This window comes from Leptosomus discolor, chromosome 5 (assembly GCF_034619465.1).
Source record: "Leptosomus discolor isolate bLepDis1 chromosome 5, bLepDis1.hap2, whole genome shotgun sequence".
Taxonomy (NCBI): domain Eukaryota; kingdom Metazoa; phylum Chordata; class Aves; order Leptosomiformes; family Leptosomidae; genus Leptosomus; species Leptosomus discolor.
In genome coordinates this window covers 5,016,884-5,042,787 of record NC_141395.1, presented here as the reverse complement: position 1 = coordinate 5,042,787, position 25,904 = coordinate 5,016,884, and the positions used below count along the sequence as shown (strand labels likewise).

Here is a 25,904-nt window from a genome sequence, read left to right as displayed (position 1 = left end):
TGAGTTATTAATTACCTCATTATTACTTAATTATCACTATTGCATACTTCATTTTTATGGAGAATTATATCATAAAAGAAGGTATTTTATACTGCCCACCACAGTTAAGTATGAATGACAGTGATAGCTACTGTAAGATTGAGTTAGTTAAAGAAAATCAATCAGAAATCCTCACTATAGATTACTATCCGGTTTCTTCTGCCTTTTCCAGCAAATGCTTCTCATCTTTGACTTTGAAACCCAACAGTTTAAACTGGGTTCTTGTTTCAGTGGACTAATCCCCTTTCATAAATCATGTTCAAGTGCTGAAATAATTTGCACATCGTTTAAAGACTATTTGCTTTGAAACATTCACCTCAAGCCCTTTTGTATATCCTTTCTCTCTAAAGATTTGTAGTATTTGTTTTGTTCTCTGAGGTATAAAAGACCTGGGTAAACTTTATTCCTGTTGTTTCAAGATTAGTGAAATAAAATGCATATTTATTCAACTGGGACTGAAAAGAGCTTTAGTAAAGACGATCATACATAAGACCCATGGGAATGTTATAATACAAAATGTCTGTCTTAAAATCTCTTTAGGTTTGTTCAAAACACTACTGAAGGACTTAAGTTTAAAGGAAAAAAAAAAAAAAGAGGTTATAAATCCATATTTCTTCTTTGTTCCAAAGACGAGAGAGACACCGCCCATTTTTCTTAACAAAACAAACTCCTACATGTGCAATCAAGATAAATTTGGTACAGAGGCAAGTAGAGACTGTATAGTCATGATTGCTTTAAGTTTTTCCTACTGAACTACACATACTGGCACAGTTAAGAAAACTACATTTTGGAAAAATGTGTAGCGGTTTTTCCAAACACACACTTGCTTCAGTAAAAAAACTCACAAAGAAATCATGATCGTTTTTGATATTTTTGGAGTCAAACAGTTGTGCGCCTTCCGTGTACTAAAAGTGGGGTCACCTCCTGTGATGACGAAAAGATATTTACTTTGGCTTTATCACTTTTAAGCCCAACTATCCAACACGTCCTGCACTGATTTGGTGCAGTCTCTTAATTCCTCACTAAGTAGATCTGTGTTTACATTAGGAGGTAAAACTAAAGTTTGATGTGTATTGTGCAAAACGCCATGATTTTTATAGTTACATCTGCTTGACCTTCTGTCACCTGCATTGTCAGTAGATCTCCATTTTTGTACATCTCCATATTTTGCCTCCACAGGTGAAGAATATAGGCTGACAACCGATAACACCTAAATCAATGCAGGCATTTTCACTGTAAGAGGAAAAATTTTAAACTACTGCCTTTGGAGAAAGATCAGAATTACAGCAAGCGAGAAGGACTTGCTGAGCTTTGTTCTTTGGGAAGGAAGAGCCAGCCCAGCTTTCCATGACTCCTGTGAGCCTAGTTCTGAAGCCGTTTGTGGTATTGTTGAAATTACTACCCTGATTGCAAGTTCGTAGCCAGAAAAAAACGATTCTCACCCTACACTGTAGTCAGAGGTTTCACTATTATTTATAACTAATCCAGATGCAATCCTCCTGGTACTTTGGGAGGAATGTGGCAGAAATAAGGAGGTATTTAGGTTATAAAATTCTAAATTAAGCTCCATTAGAGAGACTGTAAATCAGACTCTACATGGGAACACCTACCTCCCAGACTCACCTTTTTCCCCATGGTGAAATAATTTCAATGTTTGTACCTTCCAGGCTGGAGGATGTATTTAATTTAAATTATGACCTCCAATCCCAAATATTTAAAGACCGCCTTAACAGTTGAAAACATGGTTCTGTCTCCTGGACAGGGTGTATTAACACTTTAAAAAGGAATGTGCTTTATAGGATCTCCTTTTTGTTCCACCAGCTGCCTGCCGACGTTCCAGATAAACAGGTCATGCCTCTCAAAGCCAAAGGGTGCGATACCACTGAAGGGTTAAAAGCTGTATTGTTTCTCAATTAAGTAAAAGGTTCCAACTAGCTGGCTTTAAATATTGATGTCGAAGAGAATGCTATGACATATGAGCAGCTCCCCTCACCACCAAGGATATTTGGCTCCATTTAATTAATTCCATTGGCCATTGTCTTTAACTGTGCCCAGGATTCACCCAAGAGGAATTCACTTGCATTGCTGTTATTGAAAAGTGTAACGTAGCATTATCTGCCTCAGACAGACTTTTTGTAGCATTGAATCAATTCCCTAGTTCTTGAAGACAACTACCTCGTTTGATTCCTTTCATAATTAATGAAATTCAGTAGTAACGCTTTTGCCCCTCAGCTCAGGCTGGAAGAGTGTTCCAAAACTTCAGTTTTCAAGCTGAAATCTTTCTAATTTTCAGCCTAAATCGACTTGTGGTGTAAACGTGTCAGCATTTAGCTAGTTCTTCATTTTCAGCAGTTCTTTTCTGTCTCAGGTGTACGACCCCAAATAGAGTTACATACAGCAGTCTTAGTCCTTTTTCTGCTTGATTTGGTAGACTAAGCCAGCCAAGATTTGTAGTTGCCTTTCCTTTGATAGGCTGCTGCTCTTTTTCCTGATCGTCTCAAATAACCCTTTTCTGAATCTGCCCTGGTTTCAGTCCATACTTCTTGCACATGAACATTCAAGGCAAGGTCTTCCCACAGCCATGGGGAGTGGAATTCACTCTTCCACACGGAAATTGCTCACCTGATACAGTCTAGGGATTGTATTTTTCTGTTTCATGGCCACTTTTTTAGAGATAACAAGTAAACAACCAGAACATGTAGATCCTGGTGTCCTTTAATCTTTTGCAACCAATGCATTTTCTATGAATACCAAAGACTAAGCCTGCCTTAAGCCTTTTTATAGCATATAAAATGTGTTCCTACATGTGATAACAGTTTTTGTAATTAATTTTTAAGGTGTTCAATTTATACGGAAAAGCAGTATTCTTATAAAACTGAGCAACCCTTTTCAAGCAGCACATTTAAAATAAATGAAATTAAAACAATTTAAAATACTCCAGTGTTTGTACACTTTAAAAAAAAAAAAACAAAACAACTCTGAGAGAAAAAGGCTTATCAGGAAATTGTAATGAAATTCACGAAGACACCTTGTCCAGAACACAGAAATAGTTTAAAAAGCATGCAGGTATGAAGCCCTGCTAGAGAGAGTATGTCACGTTGCAATCACATCGTGACAGTATGTTTTATATAATCACTTGTGCTGAAGAAGGTTCTGGTCCAGTCCAAGGACCTAGAGCCTAAGGGAAGGTGGCTAGATACAGGCCAGTCAGAAAAGGAGAGCAGCCAGGTGCAGACTGGATCATTTGTCATTTAGCAGGCTTTGAAGTACAAAAATACAAATCAGAGCAAGTTAACCTTTAGCTTGGTGGGCATCTATAACAAAAGACTTCATTCAAGGTGCAGGAACATGTGGCTTGCATCCACATCACTCCATGCTCACTCTCTCTAGGACAGACTGGCTGTGTCCTGTACCGATAAAGCTTTTCCTCACATCTTCTCCGATCACCTTGTGATGCCTGGTGTTGTTAATGTGTGTGTCTGATATGAACCGATGGTTACACATGTCCCACCAGCCTGGTGCTTTTAAAACATTGTGGTGAACGTATTTGATATGTAGACACCTAATACTATGATCGAGGGAAAATGCCTTCTGGGATTAAAGGGCTGAGTAAAGCAGAGGTAAAGAAACTTGGTGCTTGTCCATAATAACTTTGGGGGGGAGTAAACCAGTTCCTGAGCAGCGTCCAGGTTTTCTCTTGGGAGGAAATAGCTGGGCAGACCAGAAAGTTGACTAAAAATTAAGTAGTGAAGTGATGATCTCAAGATCACTCTTTGACTGTCTTCTACCCAAGATTTTGTGCGTTCACCTAAAATGAAGTCTTTGTCTCATTGCTATGGTTTCCAAGAAGTTCCATTCCTGCAAAAATAAGCTTTATATATATTTTTGTGTGAAAACATACATATAGTATCTTTCTGGTCTATGTAAAATTAAAGATGATTGTTTTAGGGTGCTATAATGCTCCTATCTTCCTTTCTTCATATGAAGGTATTTCAGTGGACGTGTTTGAATGAAAATTAAAAGATATCATTAAAAAGTAACAGAGAAATAATGAAAACGCTGTAATACTGGAACTGTTATGCAATGCTATCTGGAGATCGTTGAGTATGATGGATCAAGGGTAGTACTGATACTAAGGCACCGTTACAAACAGTGGGATACTTGTTGCAACTTTGCTTTTCATGTGAGTTACACATTGGTCATTCCTGAACTGAAAGTTTAAGTCTTGCTTAAAAAATCTTTTGCTAGCTTTCAGGTTTGAGGCATCTGATACTTTAAATTTGGGGTTTGGTTATGAGAAAAGTAATTTTTCTGTTAATTGCCCAAGTGGCTTGAGGAATGGAGACAGAAGAAAAGGTGAGGAACAGGCTTAAAGCAGCGAGGAGTCAAGGGGACATGGGGAAAGCGAAAGAAAATGAAAGGATCCCTAAGCACCATTGGTTTACTGCATCATTTGTCTGAATTTTGCTTTCCTCTGGGGTACTGTAGCAGATATTGACTGCTGAATGAGAAACAGTGCCAGGCAAGACAGAGCAGTTGTCTCATCTCCTCTGGTATACTTTTTTAAAAGTCATTTGTAATTGGTGGATGCGGGGATGGAGAGGATCCATTAGAGTTGTACATACTGTTATTAATAAGCCACAATGAATATGTTCTGTGAACACACATATTTTGTTTTATGGGTTTTAGTCCAGACAACTAAGCAGGATTCACCTTTTCCAAACCATTGTTTACTTGGAATTCTTCTGTAGCTGTCTCTGCTCAAGTTACAGGTCGTTCATAATAATAAAGCTTTCTGATTCTGTGACAGAATATTCATAATGTCTTTAAAATACTCAGCTAGATAATGGTCCCCAGGATCTGGACAGCAAGACTTCAAAAGGCAGAGTCCTCTAATCTCCGGTTTCCTCAGTCTCTCTAAGCTTGGAAGGTTTCAACTATCAAGCATAGATTAAGTTTTATTGGTTGATAGTCTAATTGCATTTGTATTATCTTTCCCCTTAATATTATTTTCTTTTCTCTGTATTGGATTTCATCCAAATATTACTACTTCCATGAAGCAGTTTTCTGAATATATTTTGCTTTTGCTTTGATGCTTAACTGCTTAACACGTGAGTGCTGCAATAAGGTGCTGGTTCCTGATAATAGTTTTCCTTCTGTAAGGAAAAGTTTCCACAGTCTTCTGTGCTTTGCTTATATTTGATAGACCTCTTTGGTTGAGGCTTTTCATGGACAAGATAAGGTTTGGTTAAACATCTGAACTTTTGAATGTTTATCTGAACTAGATTCGACCTCTGAATTTGTCCATCATTAGTTATTTTGCTTTTCTTTTTAGAGACTAAATTATGCTATTAAATATGTTCTAAAGTAGGTTAAGCCCCTGTGCAGTTTGTCAGCTGGAACATTAATTTTAAAGCTGAAACAGTCTTCTATTGTATCCTTTCAGCATTTTGTCTGAATTTTAACGGTGGCCGGTCAAACATAGAGTCAGCGCACCCGTGCAAACCCCACATGTAGCTGATTGAAGTGTCTCAAAGTTGTTGCGATGACTGGCTTGATTTTATTTCAGGAAAACATCGTGATATATAGTAATTATTTGCCTGCTCAGGCAGCTTGTTCCCGTGCAGCTGTTCTGGAGACTGGATGAAATACTAAATGTCACCGCAAGCCCTGCAGTGTCTCTGGAGGTCTCCCCCTCCAAGCCCCTACTTAAAGACCAGGTGGACTTGGGGTCCCAGCTGTGCCACAGCGAACTCGTTGCACTAGCAGTGTAGGACACGCTCATTTCTAGGGTCCCGGTTCATCGTGCATTCAGCTGACCACATCTGTGTGGCCTCTTCAGACTCCTGTCTGAACTGTACGACCCAGCTCTTGCTCTCATGCTGCCTCTGCGGTGGGAAGGAGCCACCACCAGATTGTAAGGGGAGTGGGTGGGTGCTGTAGAAAGCCAGAAGTGTAGTTTCCAGACCACATTGCACCTTGTGCACTTGGTAGCACAAGGAAGACAGAGGGCAACATATAGTCTCTATCTGCTCTTCCACAACTGAACTGTGTGACCTGATCTTCATCAGAAGACCAACTTCTGATGAAGTCAGTGCTAAAAAAGCCCACGTCATACTTAAAAGCACTGGGATCAGAGCCTTCAGGTAAGCAGCCAAATATACAAGACAAACTATTTTAACATAATATGTGGCTAAATATACCAGCAGCTTCAGTCTAAGGTTTCGTTTTCCTCCTGTAGTTACACTATCTCAGCCCAAGAAAGAAGCTGGCACATAACTTATCTCACAAGGCACCTTCTCCCGCTAACAACCTCCATAGGGTAGGCTTACACAAAACCTATAGCCTCCATTTGGTCTGCTTCATGTTTTTATGTTTATTTTACGCAGACCCTAAACCACCTTTAGTGGAAGACTTTCCTGTGTCCTCGCAGTGTAACTCTGCCTCTGCTTTGTAAGCAAAGAGCTGTAACTGCTGAAAAGTTTGAAAATCAATTGTGTTTTAGCAAATAGAAACCATTTCGATAGAAACATAAAATGAAGTTGATGACAGTAAAGGTCACTTTGTCTAAGGCTTATATTTATGTGAATACTAGTTGTTGGAGATTCTTACCAGAACTTTCACTTAAAGTAAGAAGTAAAATGGGTTCTCAAATCCATCCACTTATTGTTTTTAAAAATGAGCTCATGGGTAATCTTTTGTTCAGTTATGCTTACTCTAATGATTTAATTGAGGTAGGGATAATTTGATAAAGTGGAGTCGACATATAAACAGAGTGCAGCAAATGGATTTCAGGTCTTTGGCTAGATAGTTTTTGATTACTTTAAAGATAATGGGTATGCCTTTCTCCTTGTACATTCTCCATCTACTTTCACTGTAAAGTACTAAACTTGCTGTATTAAAAGAGAAAAATATACTGGAACTTGTAGTTTGAAACTACAAATATGCAGATGAATGTCACTACCATTTCTCATTGGCAGTAAACTATTCTAACATGTTGGGTTTCATAACTTACACACTATGAATTAATTCTATCCTTTATTGTATGAGAAGCATCAGAAGTTCATCATGGGTCAAAAAAATATAAAGTTATGGATATAATTGGAGGCTGACTGCAACTGAAATATAATTAAATTTTAAACCAGTTTACCTTTTAAATTTCGAAGTACAAAATATAATTGATAAGAATCTCAATAAGAATAAAATTCTTTGGTATGATATTCTTTCTGGTAAGGTCCCATAAGATTGGATCTGAATAAAAGATTCAACAAGGTATCCAAGTGTGTGTCTAAATTTAAATACATGAATCATTTGTATGACTCTTAACAAGGGTGATATAAACACAGCAATGCCGAGTCTCCCTTGTTCTCTACAGATAATTAGTTTGTTTTCCAAAGCATAAGGCAGAATTATATGTTGGTTTTGAAGTTAAAAGTGCACACATGGTCAGCAGTACCCAACCACTCAGAAGGGTTTTCTTCTGGCATAACAGTCTATCTAGTGTTTCTGATAGAAAAAGAAACCATACAATTTTCTCATCCTTTTGTCTGAGCATTTTAGTGGAAGTGATGACTATTCATGTTATTTGTAAAATATTGAAGAGGGGTTTTTTTTTGGACTTAGTCAGGAGGTAGCATGAAGACTTGAAAGTTGTTGACACATATTCTACAACAGAAGAAAACCAACAGAAGTCCATATTCTAAAAACGCCCAAATACATTACTTGTAAATTACTTGTTCAACTCGATCTGGAAATAGTCTTCAGTTCCTTGCTCTGACTTCCTCAATCTTTAATTACATGCTTGTTTTCTTTTCCGAAGTCCACTTAAATAATAATTTTGTATTACATATGTCAACTTCAAAACTCATTAATTCAAATATTGCAATTTTTTTTTCCTCCATAACTGTCATGTTTTATGAGTGGGATGGGATTGTATGGCCGAAAGCACTGGAACAGGACAGCACTGAGCCACCCAGGTAGCGAAGGACAAGGACTGCTCTTCAACTCCTGTGTGTTAGACTATCCAAGTTACTGAGTATTTTCCTGGGAATATTAGCAATCCTCTCTAAAGGAGAGAAGTACACCGAAGGCAAAAAGCATCTCCATCATGCTCCTGCCTTTTGCCTATACTCATCTGTAATTAGATCACTCTTTACATGAAAATTTACAGAAAGCAGCTACCGAAGGAGGCTCAAGGTCAGATGAGTCCTCAGTGATCTCTGCTCTCCTCACATCAAGGGGGCTAAAGGACTGCAGCTACTTTTTGCAGAGAGACTGTATCGAGAGTCCTAATCCCTGACACGAGCTCGGAGAGACCAGTTTCCGCTTCCCAAGCACGCTGCACTCTCTCTTCCTAGAGCCTGAATAGTCTGACTTTGTGTACTGCAGCAGATTTCATCCAAGTCCCACATGTTTTACATTAGATGAACATAAACTGGTCATACTGTATGAATAAAACGAACTCATTGATTTCTGTCATTGTGGTTTTTATATTCAAGTTAAGTGTGTATAATAGCATTTCTAATATTGTGACAATACCAAAAAAATTGTGGAAAGAAAGACTTGGCTTGTCCTGGGTGATCTAGTCCAGTCCCTCCTGTCAGAAGGTACCATGTTCTGTGTCCCCTTTCATAAATTTATTAAGCTTCATCTTAAATTCTTTTAGTTTTATTTGCCACCACGACTTCTTTGAAAGGGTGTTTTAGAACTTTATATTATGGCCAGTTTATACTCATTTATTCTTGTGCCAACATTGTTCTTCAGTTTAAACAGCTCTTCTCCCTCCCTGCTGTCCTCTTCTCTCCTGCTCCTTTTCCCACCCCCACCAGCAAATTCATCGAGAACAATCACAGCCTTTCTCAGCCATTTTCTAGCTGGCCACGCTTGCCAAGCTCCCCATCTGCTTTCGAAAGCTCAGCAGTCCATTCTCCTGGTACTTCTCACAGCCACTGCCTGCACCTTTTCTGGCATGAATTCCCATCTCACACATGAGCGTCCAAAATTGCACACTCAATACGAGAGAAATATTTTGTACCAAACCTTCTCTAACGATGCATTGAGTAGTATTAGGTCTAACCTGGTTTCTCCAGCTTCCAACCTCAAAGTCACCAGGATTTTTTCTGATATCCTAATTCTTGTCTCAACTGATGATGCTTCCCAGCCTTGAGTCACCAACAAGTATTTTTTGAATGCTCCTATTTTTACTGTTGAAGTCATTAGTGAAAGCACAAAGATTAGGTCCAAGAATGTTTCGGGACTTGCGCTGGTTACTCCTTCAACACAGTAGCTCTCCTTTCAACAAAGCTCACTTTAATACCTTATTTAGTCTTTTCACAGTTATTGTTTTAATTCTCTACATCTTCTCTAACTAACTAATAATTTCCCATTTGGCATCATATTAAATGCACAACCAAAGTCCAGATAGATTTGGTCTATTGCATTTGCCTTTTCTAAAAACCTCCATTTATTTTATTAAATGAAGAGATCAGGTTAGTTCGGTGTGATCTTCCTTTATAAATTCAATACATGCTCAGAAATATTGCTTTGCTTTTCTAAATATTTGTGATACAAGTACCACTGAGAAAAGCTGTGTGGGGAGTGCCACTTTGTTTGACAATGTAAGCACGTAGTGATATTCAGCACACTATTCATTTATTTACATTTATTATTAGTGGGGGACAAAATTTAAAAAAAAATTATATGAATAAGAGCATGATGAATAATATGAATTATATAGTCATTTTATTGAATCTTTACTGCTAATGCACACAAATTTCACAAAGTGTAATGACACTACTGAGCACTTAAGTTGTTAGGCTGTCATATTACAGAAAAGTTATTTCTGCTATATAACCACTGTTTTCTTTTTCCTATTGTTTATTTCTGAGCTTTCTTCATAAACATTTGCAAATGCAGATATAGTTGCTGTGGCAAATATCCTGTTTAAGACCACAAACCTGAATGACTGCAGGTCTTTTGGTGTCCATGCAAAAAAAAATCTTCCTAGCATCTCCTGGCCAGTGATACCCAGCCCATCACCTGACGTTGCAGTTCCTGGATCTATGATCTGAAGTCACAAAAGCTGTAATTTCAAAGCTTATAAACAGAGAGATTAGGGGTAATGCCTGACTTGTGCATTTTCCCCACCAATCATTTTTGCAGTGCCTTTAAGCAAAGCATGTATCTGCTCCTCATTTTACCCTTTTACAAAAAAGATATGGTAATTATAGTATGGGGATAACTCATGAGACCTGCCCAGGAGTTTCGCTAAGGAATAAAATAGGATGACTGAGAAAACTCTTGAGCTCAATGAAGTAGGTGAAAGGAATTCTTTATCCTTAGTGAGCAGACCTTATTGACTCCATCTCAGAGCATCACAAAGAAAAGGAAGGAGACAGGGACCCAGTTTTGTTGCTCTCGAAACTTCAGTGCTGGTTGAAAAACTAACCATTTATACAGGCGATAATGCATGCTGCTCCTGCCATAAAGGACTACCGGTAGTTTCACATCCACTGCAGACCAAAAAAATGTGAAAAATTGTTGAATTGTGAGTTCCAATGAAATAAAATAAAACTTAAAGTCATGAGTCATTATATATTCTCAAATTACAGTGTCTCCTGGAATGTAGGCATAGCCGTACACCTCTGCATGCTAAGTTATATTTTGTCAGGAGGATGAGACTCAGCAATGAGACATTCCCATTGAAATTAATTAATTAACTAATTAATTCCTTTAAATTAATATTTTCACACATGTGTGGTAATTCTGCTGTTAGACTGACACTTTCATTATCCAAAGTCATAAAGACCTACGTCTACCTCCCCTTTTCCCATCTCAGCTTTGATTCCATCCTGGAAGATGTTGCTGAGGACTCTCGGTATGGTCTGTAAAACACTTAAGAAAATGATTAATTTAAGACATCAAACAAGCCCGTAGATCTGTTCATACGCATTTTAAGAAAGTTGCAGCTAGAGTTTTCATCAGTGTATTCTGTATTTTGAATGGTCGAGTTTGTCACTTTCAGTATTCTTTCGGAAAAGAATTATTAAATCTTAGCTGATGGGGGTTATCGTTATACTACAAGTAATCTCCATTTCTAAAGCACTTCCCAAAATTTTAAAGTCTTCAAGAGTATTAAAAAAAATTCACATGGTCCAAACTAGTTGTGGTTTTTTTTTTTTTCCTGCAGAACAAGGCTAATGGAAGAGAAGGTACAAATGTAAAGCTATTTGAGTCTCTTAATGCCTTATCCACTCCTACTGCTGCTCTTCATTCTGTATGAGCCTTTTCCATCCAAATGAATTACAGACGATAATTTTGGGTGTTGTAATAAACAGATAGGCATCATAATAATGTATTTCAGTTAGGAAGAGGTACTTGGAAGAAATTGGTTTTGCAATACGCATGATGTGAGACAATCAATAGTGCTTTAGTCTGACAAGCACTGTCAATATCCATTGTCACAGTTCAGAAAGTCATTAATGAATAGTTCTTCAAAAACCAATGCTTTCAAGATGTTAGAAGTGTTCAGATATACTGTACCTGGCAGGAATTAATCATAGGTAAACTCTTGGGATTACATGTAAATGTTTTGTAAATTAAGAGTGAAATAAAAGTCAGTGGAAGGAATGTGAGATCATGTTATACGTGGAGTTACAAAATCTCTCCAATAAAATATGGAGCTGTTTAGAACATATTAAAACATTTTACTTTCTGAATCATTCAGGCTCTGCCCAGAACATCACACCCAGGAACACCATTCTGCTTGTTTTGCATCGTCTATCTACATGACTAAATTCACAGAACGTAACCACATAAAAACTTTGATCCTTGCCCTGAGAAGGTTAGAGTCTTGACTGGTTCTTTTAGTTGAGGCCGTGCCTAAGTTTGCTCTCATTGCATCATATATACTATTTAGTGCATTAAATTGTAGCAAGTGATTCTTCATCTGTACGTCTCAAAATTTCCATTGACTCTGATGGTACTGTTTCTGCAGAACTGTGTGATTTGGAGGTAACACGTTAATTCTTTCCTTCTACATGTCTTCCTGTGTAAAAACTCTTGTACAGACTTTATTTTGTGGTTTCACATGACACTCTTGTTGTTTATATGTTATTAGGAATACTACAGCTAGTGTGGTGGCATTAAGTATTCAGAAGATTTATATAGGCCCAAAAAATGACAGGTCAGTTTTTTCTTGGTGCAATATTTTTTTTCAGAGAATATAGCCTATAGTTATCCCTCCAAGTTCAGCTGATGTTATTACAGTGCTAAGCAACATTAAGGGCCAAAGATGTGTTCTTTCGTTTATGCCTAATGATGTGTTTATACTGTTTTCTTTTTGTACCCAATCTGTGCTGCGCTTCCTTAATGTGATGAGCTGTTGTGATTTAATCGATCTTAATTCTAGAGCAAATTGTCTGAGGAAAAGGTCTTGCCGTTTTTTTTTCATTAATCCTTTCATACCTTTTTCGTCCATGGAATAAACAGAGCCCTAACAAAGTGACCAAAGTAATCAGAAATGCTTTTTTAGATCTGAGGGTCCAACTTCATCTCCAGCCAAACATGAAAGTCTGCCAGTATTCAGATTACATTTTGCTGCTGGATTGAAGTGCCCACTAGCAGAAGAAATTTAGCATAATACTGGACTCTGTTGGGTTCCCCCTTATATGTACTGTAAAAGGTCCTGGTCCAACAGGAGCAAGCATGTGTTTCCTTTTTCTGTCTCAGAAGCTCTTAATGCAGTATAAGAAATACTTAATTGAAGAGACTGTGCAGAGGGATGGGAATTATCCTTCTGTTCTGTGTTGGTTTTAAAGCATTTATATGGATATGTCAGTGTAAGTAGCTTCAGAAATTGAGGATATGAGTTTATTCAGTGGAGTGAATCAGATGGCACACCTATGCAGTTTATGCCAGGGAACGTACAGTAGAACAAGCAGTAGATTTTATTTCCTATTATTTTATACTTCGGTCCTTGAGAGTCCTAATTTACTTCTGTATGGAACTGCTTTTTTATGTTGTTTGACATTTGCCAGCTCTCTTTCATGGAGGATTCTTCTGGCCAAACCCAGAACCTGAAATTTAAAAAGGAAGGTACTCCAAAAAACATGTATTGTGGTTTTTGAGTTTTATAACTACTTTTTTTTTTTTTTTTTTTCTTTTGGAAGTAACGTTTGGTCCTCTTTGTATTTCCATATATAACAGCAAAGTCATTTTAATGTGGGGATATCGCGAGAAGAATGGTTTGGCTAGAGAATGAATATTTCTAAATGAGATCCCAACATGAATATTTCTGGCTAAGCTTGGCTTTGGAACGTGCTATCTAAACCCCTGCATTTCTGGGAGGCTTGGAGTTTCCCTTTGGTGACTCACACGCGTTTAATAAAATAAAGTAAGAAATTCATCAAAATTAGGTTTGCTGCCGTTTTTAACTATGTACTGTGCAGCTCAACATACAACACACAAAACTATCCATGACAATAATTATTCCTACCTCTAGATGTAGTTTTAACACCATAATTGCTGTTTCAGGTATAAAATTTCCAACTGGGTTAAAGCATCTTTCTAAACAGAGGGACTTTTACCCTGTTGTCAAGTCACAGATCCCCTGTCCTACCTCTCACAGGATGACCGGTTCACTTCAGTCAGAATTTCTTAACAAACCTGGTGTATGCTCAGAGCTAAGCACGCAGTCCAAGTGGGCATAAAATGCTTCAGAGTCCCACAGAATGGGAAATGTGGCAGGCATCTTAAGTGACTTAAGAGACGTTTTCACTCCTGCATCATTATTTATACCGAGGAAGCTTCACTGTCAGTCAGGAGCAAGCTAACCTAAATATGAATCGCTATGGACAGAATGACCCTAAGCAACAAGAGAGTCCCCAAACTAAATACAATTCACTTCACTGTTTCAAAGTACCATTAAGATGCAGAATTAGAAACATCCATTTGTTGTTCTTTTTATAGCACAGCCAAGCGACTTGGAATTTTAGCTTGTCCTTGCCAAGGATTGCTCAATTTTGAACAAAAAGTCCTCCGCTATAATGTTAAAAAAGCACCAACCATCAATTGAATGCTAATCTTTATATTCTATGATACATCACTCCAAGAATGCTACCATTAAAAAATGTGAATTCTATTTTTCATAAGTGATGGATTATTGTACCAAGCTGTGTATTTTCCAGTAAAACGTCCTTTTATTTGTCCTGTGTGATTACTAGTTTGTGGAAGTATGTGTGGGGTCATTTTAGTGCTGTGGGAAAATGGAGCACTCTTCTGTTAAAATCAGTAGTGAAATCAGAAGCAAACTATGCTCTGATCATCATAGGCATGTGTTTAAATGTTGCTTTCCTTAATTGGCTATGTTCTATTTACTTAAAATGAACAATTTGGCAAGTTTTTCTCCCTTGACAACAGCAAAGCGTAAACCATTTTATAAGTTTGGCTGTTAAAATCAGATTTGTAATGTAAACCACAATATTCCAGGGTTGTTACTGTTGCTTAACCAGTTATTTTAGCTTTCCATTGTTTTATAATTGTGCACCTTTAAACATTCTAGCTCTGTTTTTAACTTATTCAAAACTTCTTGCTACAAAATAGCCCAATAATATTGATAATAATTTTATTTGCGCTCACTCTCTTCCCTTGCATCCTCTATGTGAAGATCACTGCATTATTGGGGGAATTCAGTCTGGATGGAGAGGTTAGGGAGCATCTCTGTAACACAGATAATTTATCCAGTGTGCTATTTAGAGATTCTGTCGAAGGGACAATGGACCAACTTCTGCGTGTTCAACTTGTGGAGAATACTGTGTTTTGGAGGATTGATTGATTGATTGATTTTCAAGAAAAGATGGAAAGCTATTCTTTCCTCAGAAAGCAGAAGCCACTCTCTCAGCTGAGGTCCTTGCCAGGAAAGTCTATACAGCTCTGGCTGCCCCATGAGCCTGCTCAGCATCTGGGGGAACGGGCAGAGTGAGAGAGCTCAGGAGACAGGACAAGAGTGATTCAGGTGTGGTGAGCTCAGGTGATTTGTTAGAAAACTTTAAAAATCAGCTTGTTCAGGGAAACCTTTGGAGAAGGTCTTGCTGCTGCTTCTGGAGCGTGCTGAGTTTCTCCTTCCTACTGATACTGCCTAATTTGATAGCTATGGTGGTGCCCTGTAAGCACCTCAGCTGAGAAAAAGTTAAATTTATGCCTTTGAAACTTCCTCCAGGGGAATTTCTGCAGCTGGGTTCTATGTCTTTTTGACACAGAGCAGGAATAAATTGAGCTCAAAATGTTTCTCAGTTTGGTAAATGCCTAAATATAATAAAATATAATCATTAGGATGGGAATACTTTTCTTTCCATAAATTAATGCATCTTGCACACATTTCATGGCATATAGCCATGTTTTCTATAACTGTATTAAATATATATATCTAACGCTCAGTCCATCTTGGCAAGAGAATTCAGTCCTTCACTAGTGGTGTAACCATCCATCCTTTCTGATAACAAGTAGTATATAGCTAATAGTGCATAGCACACTTTGAGTCCAGAGTTTTAGCTGAAAAATCATCCGTGTGAAAATTGTGGGATTCGTGAACATTTCATGAGTAAACTGGTTATCATCCAAATACTTACGGGCAATAAATAATACAACTCTGAGAATAATCAGCAGAGTGAACTCATCATAGTTATTCACAAAAGTATTAATCTGATGTTTTTCACCATCCAACCAGCTACACTGCTGACCTACCGCATGATTTTACTAGGGTGGCTATGGCCGTTATTTTCTAAGGATGTTTGAGCAAATTATTACTAGTTTTAAAATATCATTTCACTGAAGGTTTTTCTGTTGATTTCCTTTAGTTTTCAGACTGAACTACAGTGCCTCTGACACAAATGACAGGAACCGAGTGAAAAGCAGATTAAAGAAGTTCATCTCTCGAAGACCCTCCTTGAAAACATTGCAAGAAAAGGGACTTATTAAAGGTGTGTTCAGTCCTATATATATTTTTGGATTAAAAAGTAGAAATTCACAAGTTAAATGGATAATTGCATCGGACAAATACTTCTCGGATATGGTTTCGTTGCTGTATCTCATAAAACTTACACTGGTGAACTCTAAAGAAAAAATCAACATACAGTTACACCTATCTCTCTGCTCTCTGACTACTGTGTCAAATTTTCTGCTTTGGTGTGCGTGTGGTAGAAGCCCCTCCATTTAACACAGTCACTCACCATGCAAATTGCAAATCAACATGCTACACAACTCCATTTCTTAAGAAAAGAATGTTGGTATAGTTTCATATTTTAGATTCCCATACAGGAACTTCAGATGCTATGATGACTAATTTATTTTCTAGGGTAGGCCAGAATACTCTCAGCTGACTTCTGTCATTATTTTTCTAACTCAGCAACAAAACTAATTTTTAACAATTTAAAATACGTACCAGTGAATAATAAACGCTTTGAATCTGTGATTTTTTCCTACTCCAATTTCTTGCTAAGTTGATCGGCCACCACTTTCACATATCCTTAGAAAAAAATGTTTCTTTGATAAAACGTGTTTGTTAGTTTATCCAAGGAGTAAGCGTTTTGCGAAGAAGCTGGTAGTTAACTTGAAGGAGGTAGCATTCTGACCACTAATAATTGAGTAAAGCCATGTTTTCAAATATTGTCTGGAATAACGCTTTAAAAATTTACGCACTCCCAAATTATTATGTGTGAAACCCACAACTGCACATGCAAATTGACTAGAAGGAGGCATTTTGCCAGCAGCTCCTGTCAATCTCTGGAGCGTGAGTTTTCCAGTGGTGTGTCAAAAATGGCAAGGGGTGTTGCTAGTGTGTATTAGACTTGTCTGTCCTGAGCCAAGAGGCTGACCTCAGCCAGCAAAAGCTAAAGCAGCCGCAAGAGTTAAAGACCAGATGGGCCCATGTCTGAAGAGAAGGAGACGATTTTATGAATTAAGTTAGCAAAAATGTTCAGTGCAATGGTGCTAACTTTAAGGAAGGCTTCATTACATTAAATTACGTGCCTTAGTGACTTCTTAGGGCTTCTGCTTCCAACTGCGACAGAAACTTTAAAAAAAAAATCATTTATACATAAATATATGTGCGTGAGGTGTGCAAGCTCACAGACCAAACTTTCAGAATCTGTCCTTACACATTCGTTGTATCTGAGTTCAACACATGGGATGGTTTTGCCTCTTTGAAGTACTCAGTGGGTTGAGGGTGGGATTTGAATGCGTCATGTTAGTTTGTTTCAGTTATTGCAGTAATGCAGGAATAATTTATAGTCTTTTAATTTCTGGATTTAAGGGGTTTTTTTAGTTTAATAAAGTGTGGCTGATGAACCTCCTGCGGTGTTACACAGGGATCAGATGAGATCCCTGCTAACAAATCCAGATTCATTAGCATAATTCAAATCCATCCTCTAATATATCTCTCTAGGAAAGCCAGATGAATTTGGTTTTGGCTATCGTTGCATTAGGCTCTTGATTCATAAACATAGTTTGGTTCTACTTGGGATAGTCGCCCGCAGCTAACAAAGTTGCATGGTTTGTAACACAGTAATTCAGGATTGGTACCCGGCACAGTTTTATTACCAAACTAATGTTACCATGAAGAAAACATGTTAGTTATCTACCATGAAGTTTCATTAGGATTAGGTTTTGGCCATGCAAATGAGGCAGGATTCGTTAGCACAGCTTAATTCCTATCTACGGTAAGTCTATGTGAAATGCTCATTTGATAAGGTTCCTTCATTGTCTTCACCAGAGTTTATCCCTTAATCTGTTAAAATGTTATGAAAATTCAGTTGCAGTGCTTATACAGAGACCACTTTTAAATGTTAATTTTTAGGCTCACATTAGAATATTTTTAAATCACAAAATGCAACCGTCCAGATTAAAAACGAAAAGCTTGCCAAATTTTGTATTATAAGATGCATCTATTTATTCTTCTAAAGGTGACTTAAATGGCTGCAGAAACCTCTCAAAAATATTTATTTGCTCGTTTCTTAAGGGAAAAAATGTTGACCAATTTTTACAAGAAAAAATTCCTCTAGCTCTGAGAACATGCATACTAACTTTTATCCCGTAGGGAAATACTTCTGTCAGAATTGTAAATCCCTTAAAATAGGGGCTCGTAATAAAAGTGTGTCTAAAGCCTTGCAGGACACCTCGATACCAAATTTCTGACAAAGAGCTGTTCTGTGTGCTGGTGAAGAATTGATATAAATATCTGTGAAGCGTGTGGTGTTAATTACTCCAATGCAGTGGCACTGTAGGTGTTGTGAAAACCTTCACTTTTCATCAAGTGCTATTCATATTTGCCAGGGGCACTATAAAGCTCTCAAATCTATATTGATTTTTACATTGTATGTCACATTGGAACCAAAACTCCAATAAATTTAACACGTAAATTATAGTCATGAGTAAATACATTTTAAGGTGGTAAGTTCACTTAAACACAGTTCTGTGCGCTGTTAGTCACTGATGTGTACACACTTGGCCAGAAGACTCGACACATTTCTCTGCATTAACCAAATTTGGGAATGCAGGCTTCAAAATTAAATAGCAGTTTGATCTCCTGGGGTACTTTGTTCTGCCAACATTGTTATCAGAAAATCTAGAAATTATGTGATTGTCATTTAACTCTTAACAAAACTTCGTTTATGTAGGCCGTAGCAAATATCCGTGTGGTAAATAAAGTAGGTAGATAACCAATGAGAAGAAGAAGTAGGAGGATAATAATCAGACAGGGGAACGTAGCAGTCCAAAGTGTAAATGCTAGTTGCGTGTTGATCTGAAAATGAAGACGCGACAACACTTTGCATGACAAAAAGTTATTTTTGTCATCGCTGTCCCATTTGCTTTCTAGTCCTTTGCGTAAAAGAAGCCAGAATGGGAACAGCACATTGGCTCCATTCATTGCGACGGGCTGGTGACAGGGCTTTTCATGCTCCAGCGAGAGCTCTAATGAGGATCGTCAGTCCTTCTCGTTCCGTCTCACTCATGCTTGCAAAAAATGTCTTTGGTCTAGAAGCGTTTTGAATCGGTTTTGAGATGATGTGTAACACAGTATTTTTACGGGATACGTATGTGTCTATATGCACATGCATTCCTAGATATCCACACATGCACACGAACACAGAAACGGTAAATAAGAGGCATGTTCCATGCCTGCCATTTTAGCAGTGTTATTTCTAGAATAACTGTGTTCAAATTTATGTGCTGGGGCAGGGGTCCTCAGTTCCTTGGGACTGAAATATTCTCAGAATTTACAGAATCTGCACTAATATGCTAGAAAAATAATATATAAATCTTCTCTTTTAAAACTACTTTATAGTCTATAATTGAACTTTGATCCTTATGTTTGAGCTTTGTCATGATTTAATATTACCCAGAATGAATTGCCAACCTTCAACTTGATATTGGCCTGCTAACTTCCTGATTTCTGAGTCGGTTTCACCAAAAAAAAAGCAAAAAAAAAAACCTTCTGTGAAACTGTGATTTTAAAGCTATAGTGATTGTGTTGGTAGTAGACTATCACAAAATACACTTTCAGTAAATGGTAAAAAAGCATGAGTAACAACTTAACATAAATGACACTGTGGGAAAATGCAGTTATGCAGCTGGTAAGAAATTAATCTAGGTTTTTTGGGGGTGGATTTTTTTTCTCAAAACCTAGACACCGAAGGAACTTCAGTAAATATCTTTCTTAAGTTAAGACAAAGACCAAAACAGCATAAAAATTGGAATGGATACAACTGTTTCAAGACGAAAATAAAAGCCACTCAATTGCTAGTGAAAGGAACTAGCTGTGATTTGGCTTGATAGCCTATAGAACAGGGCTCAGCATATGTTGGTGGTTGTGCAGATAGCAGCATAGAGATTACCAACAATTTTAGTTCCAGACAAAAGAAAGAGTCTTTATTGTCTTACATGTCTCAATGGACCTTGCAGTGGTTCAATGTAATGAGTGTAAGTTTCAAAAGAAGACCAAAATATTAAAACCTAAGACTAAAATTAAAACACCTTTGGTGTGTTCTGTAATTCTTCTGGGTTATGCAGGAATTTAGCAAGTGATCTGGTGCCCATAATAACTTAGAGAAAGTTAGGAAGTGTTTCCTTCGACTTGCAATGATAGTGAGTCACAAGGATATTTCTTTCTTTGGCCACTACGTGGACATTTGGAAGTACGTTTCCTAAACCCTGTGGATGTCCAAACCCTGGACAAGGTGATATTTAACTTTGACATGACGGTCAGAAATAATTCAGATAGTTTTAAAATATCTCATTTATGGAGACCTGTTTTGAGGAGTACAGCAGACTCACTCTCTTTAAATTCAAATCAGCTCGTCCCCAGTAAAACATCATAATTTCTTAGAAGAGACCAATGTTTGCAGTATTTTGCCTTTTTCTGAGAATGTGAAACAAATCCTGTAGCTCATATGCCACTTAATAGTGACTGTTCACAAATGTAATTTTTTTTTAAATTGATGACCACCACAGATCAACGATATATAGTAAATCTCCAAGTTAAAAGGACTGGCAAGATTCCCAGCTAGCATAAATCAGGGGAGCTCCATTGACAACCTCGCTGACTTCAGTCAGCTGAGGACCTGGCCCACTTATTGTAAAAGTGTTGTGGCATTATTTGGAGCCCAGTCTGGGACCAGAATCATTTTAATGTCTGACTTAATATGTCTGACACTATGGATTGAGCAGCTTGAAAAAGTCACCTTTCAGAATATGGCCCTTTCCAGCCACTTCACTTCCCCCTCCAAAAGATTCACTGCTGTGGTGCCTCCTGTTCTGTCCCTCTCTCTGCACATTCCTCTTTCATTTTGCCTTTTTATTCTCTTTCCCCCTTTTCCCTCCCAACTTTCAAAGAGATAAAAAGAAAAGAACTAACTTAGATGTTGATATAAAGCTCTGGTAGTCCAGCAGTTCAACCCCAGATGTAGCAGAGTTAACTCTGTTCCTGGAAGGCACCGAATTACATAGATACAATTCACGTTTCTGAAAACTTGGGCGTTACACCATTATTCCTTCTCCGCTCGTGTCAGAATTTGAACGTCTCCCCAAGAAATGGGAATATTAGCCATTCACTTCCCTGTTTTTTTAATAAAAAACACTGAAGTATGAGTTCCTTCCAAGTGTGGCCACATCTCATCCATGTACACCAAACCCCAGTTAGACAATGACATTCTCAGTGAGGATGTGGCTTTAGTGATTTTGTTTTAATTGTTTCTTTTCCAGAAGTATTGTCTCCCATAGACTAGATTTCTGCAGCTCAGAATTAGTAGTTTTGCTGCAGCCTGTGAGAGCTACTCAAAAAAAAAAAAAAAAAAGTAGCTCTGTCAGGCTCAGGAAAAACCTGAAGCTCACCAGAACGAGCAATTCATTGCAGCTGTAATCATCATTTTATATTATACAACTTGTGAATGTCCATTCCCTCCTCTTCTGGTGTCTCATTTTATATCCATGTGCAAAGCTGTCACACACCCCACCATCTTAAATAGAAAGTTTAATGTGCAGATATCAGGGATGTGTAATGTAAACCATACCACCAAACATATTATGAATATATTGCTCTTCTTAAAAATGCTTGTTGGTTTTTCATACTACAGTATTGACTAACTGTCTGTGTTTGATGTATGGTTTACCAGCCTGATGTAGACTTATGGTTAGAGCTTAACTTGTTAGTTCTGCTTTTGCAGCCAATTCAGAATAACTACAGATGCCCCAAGATATTAAAATTGACTGCTCAAATGGACTCAGTGTGGGAGTTTCATTGGTTTTAAATTGATAACAGCTGAAAGAGTGAATGATTAAAGCTGTATATGGGCATAGTATGCAGCTCCTTTGTACAAGCTCTTGTGAACAGAATCCACTGTATGGGAATTGCCTTTGTTCTAATAAAAGATATTTCTGAACAATTGTTAGTTTAAATTTTTAAATGATGAAACAAGAGCATTTCAGGAGCCTTTAGAGGAAATAATTCCTGAGAAACTGGAATAACTCTGAGAAGATAAAGTGAATTTCTATTCAGAGGGGAGCATTTAAAGTTAAGTAGCATTCCATAAGGTGGTAATTGTGTCTATTTCCCAGGCATTTGAGTTAAATAAGCTGGATAGGAAACATAAACTGTCATAACAGGAGGTTAGGAGTGTTGTGTACATCTTTTTTTTTCCAAATCATAAAAAATTAAGTTTTGAAAGGCCTTATCACAAATAAATCAAACAAAGACTTTTTTTGCCCTTCTTTTATCCCTTTGGGAGCAGTTTTATTTATTGAAAAAATGTCCTGGCTAGTTTCCCCTTAAACTAGTTTTAAAAAATATATGTACACACCTATAAAAGAATAAGAAAATAATATTTTAATCTTAGTTGCACATAAATCTAGTTTAGAAAAGTTAGTAATTTGCCATTCTTATAATTCCTTGTTTTCAAAATACTGCAAAAACTAATCGTAACTGAGTTTTCCTCAACTATCCTGTGACCTCTAAAAGTGTAAATATGGCAGTGTAACTACTACCATTCCCATGTTTATGTACAGAAACAGATCCAGCAAAAAATCAATTGACTAGAAAGTCATGGAGTTTGCGGTTCAGAAGTACCCAGAATTCAGAGTATTTGGATGACTCATGAGATCGTGTACTTACAAACACTCACAAATATCTAGAAGGGGAAGAAAAAAATCCAAAGCAGTTGTATATCATTGTTTTACCATAGCCTCTTTCGATGCCCAGCAACCATTACTGCTGATTTGCTGCCCCTTCCATTCAAGACAAAAATCCTGAGTGACAGCTTTCTAAAGAAGAGGTCTTTTAAAGCTTAACTGCAGGGTACAGAATGTGACTATATCAACACACTGAAAAGTATATAAAATAAGGTTAAACATTTTGCTGAAAATCTGCACCCAGAAAAGAAGTAATGGACCAACTGAGAATTGTGTAACTGTTTCCAGCCTTTTTAAAATATCCTCACAGGAATATCAGGTATTCTGCATTCATATTGGAGATTGAAAGAATAACTGCAAAATAATCCTGGTTATATAGTGGTTATAACAGAGAAAAGTGGCTGCTGCACACCCATGAATTAATTTTGTTTCGGTTCTTCATGGACTGCCATCTAAACACAGTGTAGTTCTTTGCTTGTTTTAATTCTGAGATTGTTTACAAGTGTCTTTGTCCACCAAATAAGATACATTTTTACTTCTTTTTAACATAATTTACAGTAGAGACCATTCCATATTATGCAAAGAATTTGACAGGTCTCTGCTAAAATTTTTACAAACAATTAAGATGTCAAAAGAGGAAGTGCTAGTACATTTTAATCATAAATCTCTGTATATATAATTACCACTGAAGGCAGCTATAAATGTTTTATGAAGAAAATGTAACCAGACTGTGCTTTGTCAGAAACATAACCCCAAAACATGTAACAGACTGTTCGCTAATGCTTAACGCCACACATGCACACAACCTTCTTCAGTGTAGTTCTGTGAACCCAGTCCTCCATCCCTTCTGCAGCCGAAACTCCGAGTAACTTAAAATCAGGCTTTGATGTACTCCACCGGAATGCAGATCACATGCATTGGGAAGTGCGGGAATAAACTTCCCTGCTACGTAGCAAGAAGTCCACACCACCCCAAACACCCCACCTTGTTTCCCTGATTGTTCTCTACTCTGCGGTACTAGGAAAGAAAAGGCAATTGAGCTGCTCTTGAAATCTAAGCTTAGTAAGAAATGGTGGCGATTAACAGTAGGAGAGCGAAGCTCCTTGCCGTGCAAAAAATAAGCAAATGATTTTTGGCTGTTAGTGAGAAAAAGGTGCGCTGCTTGGAGGAAGAAGCACCCAAACTGATTATGGTGGAAGATGGTGGGACTGACTATGGAGCAAACACCCAGTGCCTTGGGAGCTGTAGAGGACACAAAAGCTCCTGCTGTTCCCCAAGTGAGCGTGCTTGTTGGGTTTGCTGTGCAGAGCCCCGGTGTGTGTTACCACCCTTCAGCCATCTATACAAATATTTTCAAAGCCTCTACGCCAATTTCCGAAATGTAGTACTCTGCTGGAATGCTATATGGAGACTGTCTCTTTGGATAAATGATGATAGTACACTCTTATTGTTTGAGCATTTAGCTGGCTCCTATTGAGTAGTTTCCCTCATTTATTTGATTCATTTTAATTCTAGCTGACAGCGTCCCCATTACTGATTGCTCTTTTCATAATTTCTCAAACTTATAGAGTGGAAATGAGGTGGAGGAAGCCAATTAGTAATGTGAAAAGTTTAGCCTTCTTATACAAATATGTTTTAAGATCAACATGCAAAGCTGATCAAAACTTTAACATCATAAAATCTAAAAGGTAGCGTTACCTAATTAAATGATTATTCATCAAAGAGACAACCCAAATCACAAACTAAACTTGGTGTGAGATGCAATCCTCATCAAAAGATATCTAGTACCTTCTATTTTTTTTAAGCAGATAATTTGATGGTAATAAACCCCACACCTCTTGTGAAGATGAGATGCAATTATACAAAGCCCTAATAACGTGAAGTAATTAAGCCCCTGCACCCCTATGGTAGTCTATGTCAGGAGTGAAACTCTATGTTTGGAAGAGAGAGGTTACCCAACAGAATGAGCTTCAAGGTTGAGCCAACAGTTAATATCACGTAGGATTTTGGATTCAACAAGATATGGAGCTGTATCTCTAGAACGGCCTTCACTTTTTTATGGCAGGTCCAAGAAAACTCCAGAGATGTCCAAGCCTTAGAAATCCCACTACTAATAATACGCCTTAATGTATTTTCCTCTTTTTTTTTCCCAATGTAGATCAAATTTTTGGCTCCCATTTGCACTTGGTTTGTGAACACGAGAAATCTACAGTCCCCCAGTTTGTAAAACTGTGTATAAAAGCTGTTGAAAAAAGAGGTGAGTACCTTAACGTTTAACACTATTTGCCTTTTTTTTTTTTTTTCGCCTCTACGAGTAACCAAAATTTTAACCTTGTAACTCTGTTCAAATTGTCAGGGTAGGCAGGCCGTTCGATTTATAATACAGTTATGAACTGAACTGTATCACGTTCTGTATCTTCATTTTCTTTATATGATAAGACATTACTAGAACCCATTCATGGTGATTATTCCTTATATTTTGTTTGACATGTTGTTGTTTTAGTCTTTTTCTGGGAAGTAAATGCTAAACATCAATAAATGTCAGTAACTTTCATTCTGAAGTCTCTGGTGAATGTGATGCCAATACTTTTTCCTAGGTCCTGAATTGTATTCAACCAAAATAAATGTTATCCTAGTGTGACCAATTTTTTTTAAATGCATGCAGGTGTCTAATTTCTACAGTTATTTTAAAAAGGCATAGTATTGTAAGAGTATTGGAATGAGTATTCATCCTCATTAAAAGTTTTGATTAATAAGAAAGATTTTCATAGTATGAAAAAGATGTGTTTAACACCGTTGCCTGCCTTCCTTTCTGCAGAGTGTATCTTCTCTCATTGAAGGTCATTTTCTTTGGAAGGTACATGCGGTAGATGCAGAATCTTAAAATGTATTGTATAAAAATGTGAGGCTTCATCACCATCTGTTACAAGTTTACAACTTGTTCCAGGGATCTGGGGAAACATATATCTTGCAAAAGATAGAAAATTTATTTTCAGAATAAGGCTGGGTGAACCCATTGTCACTGCCATATACTGGAGTCTCAGAACAAGAGAACCAATGAAAAATAAAAAGATGCTTAGACCGTTAACCACAAAGGAAAAAGCTATTTTAATTCCATCATTGTTACCTGGTTTTATAGTGAAAGGTGCAATAAAACTACCCTGGAGTTTCAAACTCTGGGAAATTCA

The 25,904-nt window shown here is 37.4% G+C and overlaps 1 protein-coding gene across 1 annotated transcript in view; it reads left to right on the top strand.

Annotated features, from left to right (window-relative positions):
* The window catches only part of ARHGAP15 (Rho GTPase activating protein 15), a 329,505-nt gene that overhangs the window by 176,502 nt on the left and 127,099 nt on the right, over positions 1-25,904 (top strand). The window contains exons 9-10 of the mRNA XM_086465681.1: positions 15,894-16,016; positions 24,875-24,973. Coding sequence (XP_086321807.1) covers positions 15,894-16,016; positions 24,875-24,973 — 222 coding nt within the window. The remainder of the gene's footprint in view (positions 1-15,893; positions 16,017-24,874; positions 24,974-25,904) is intronic.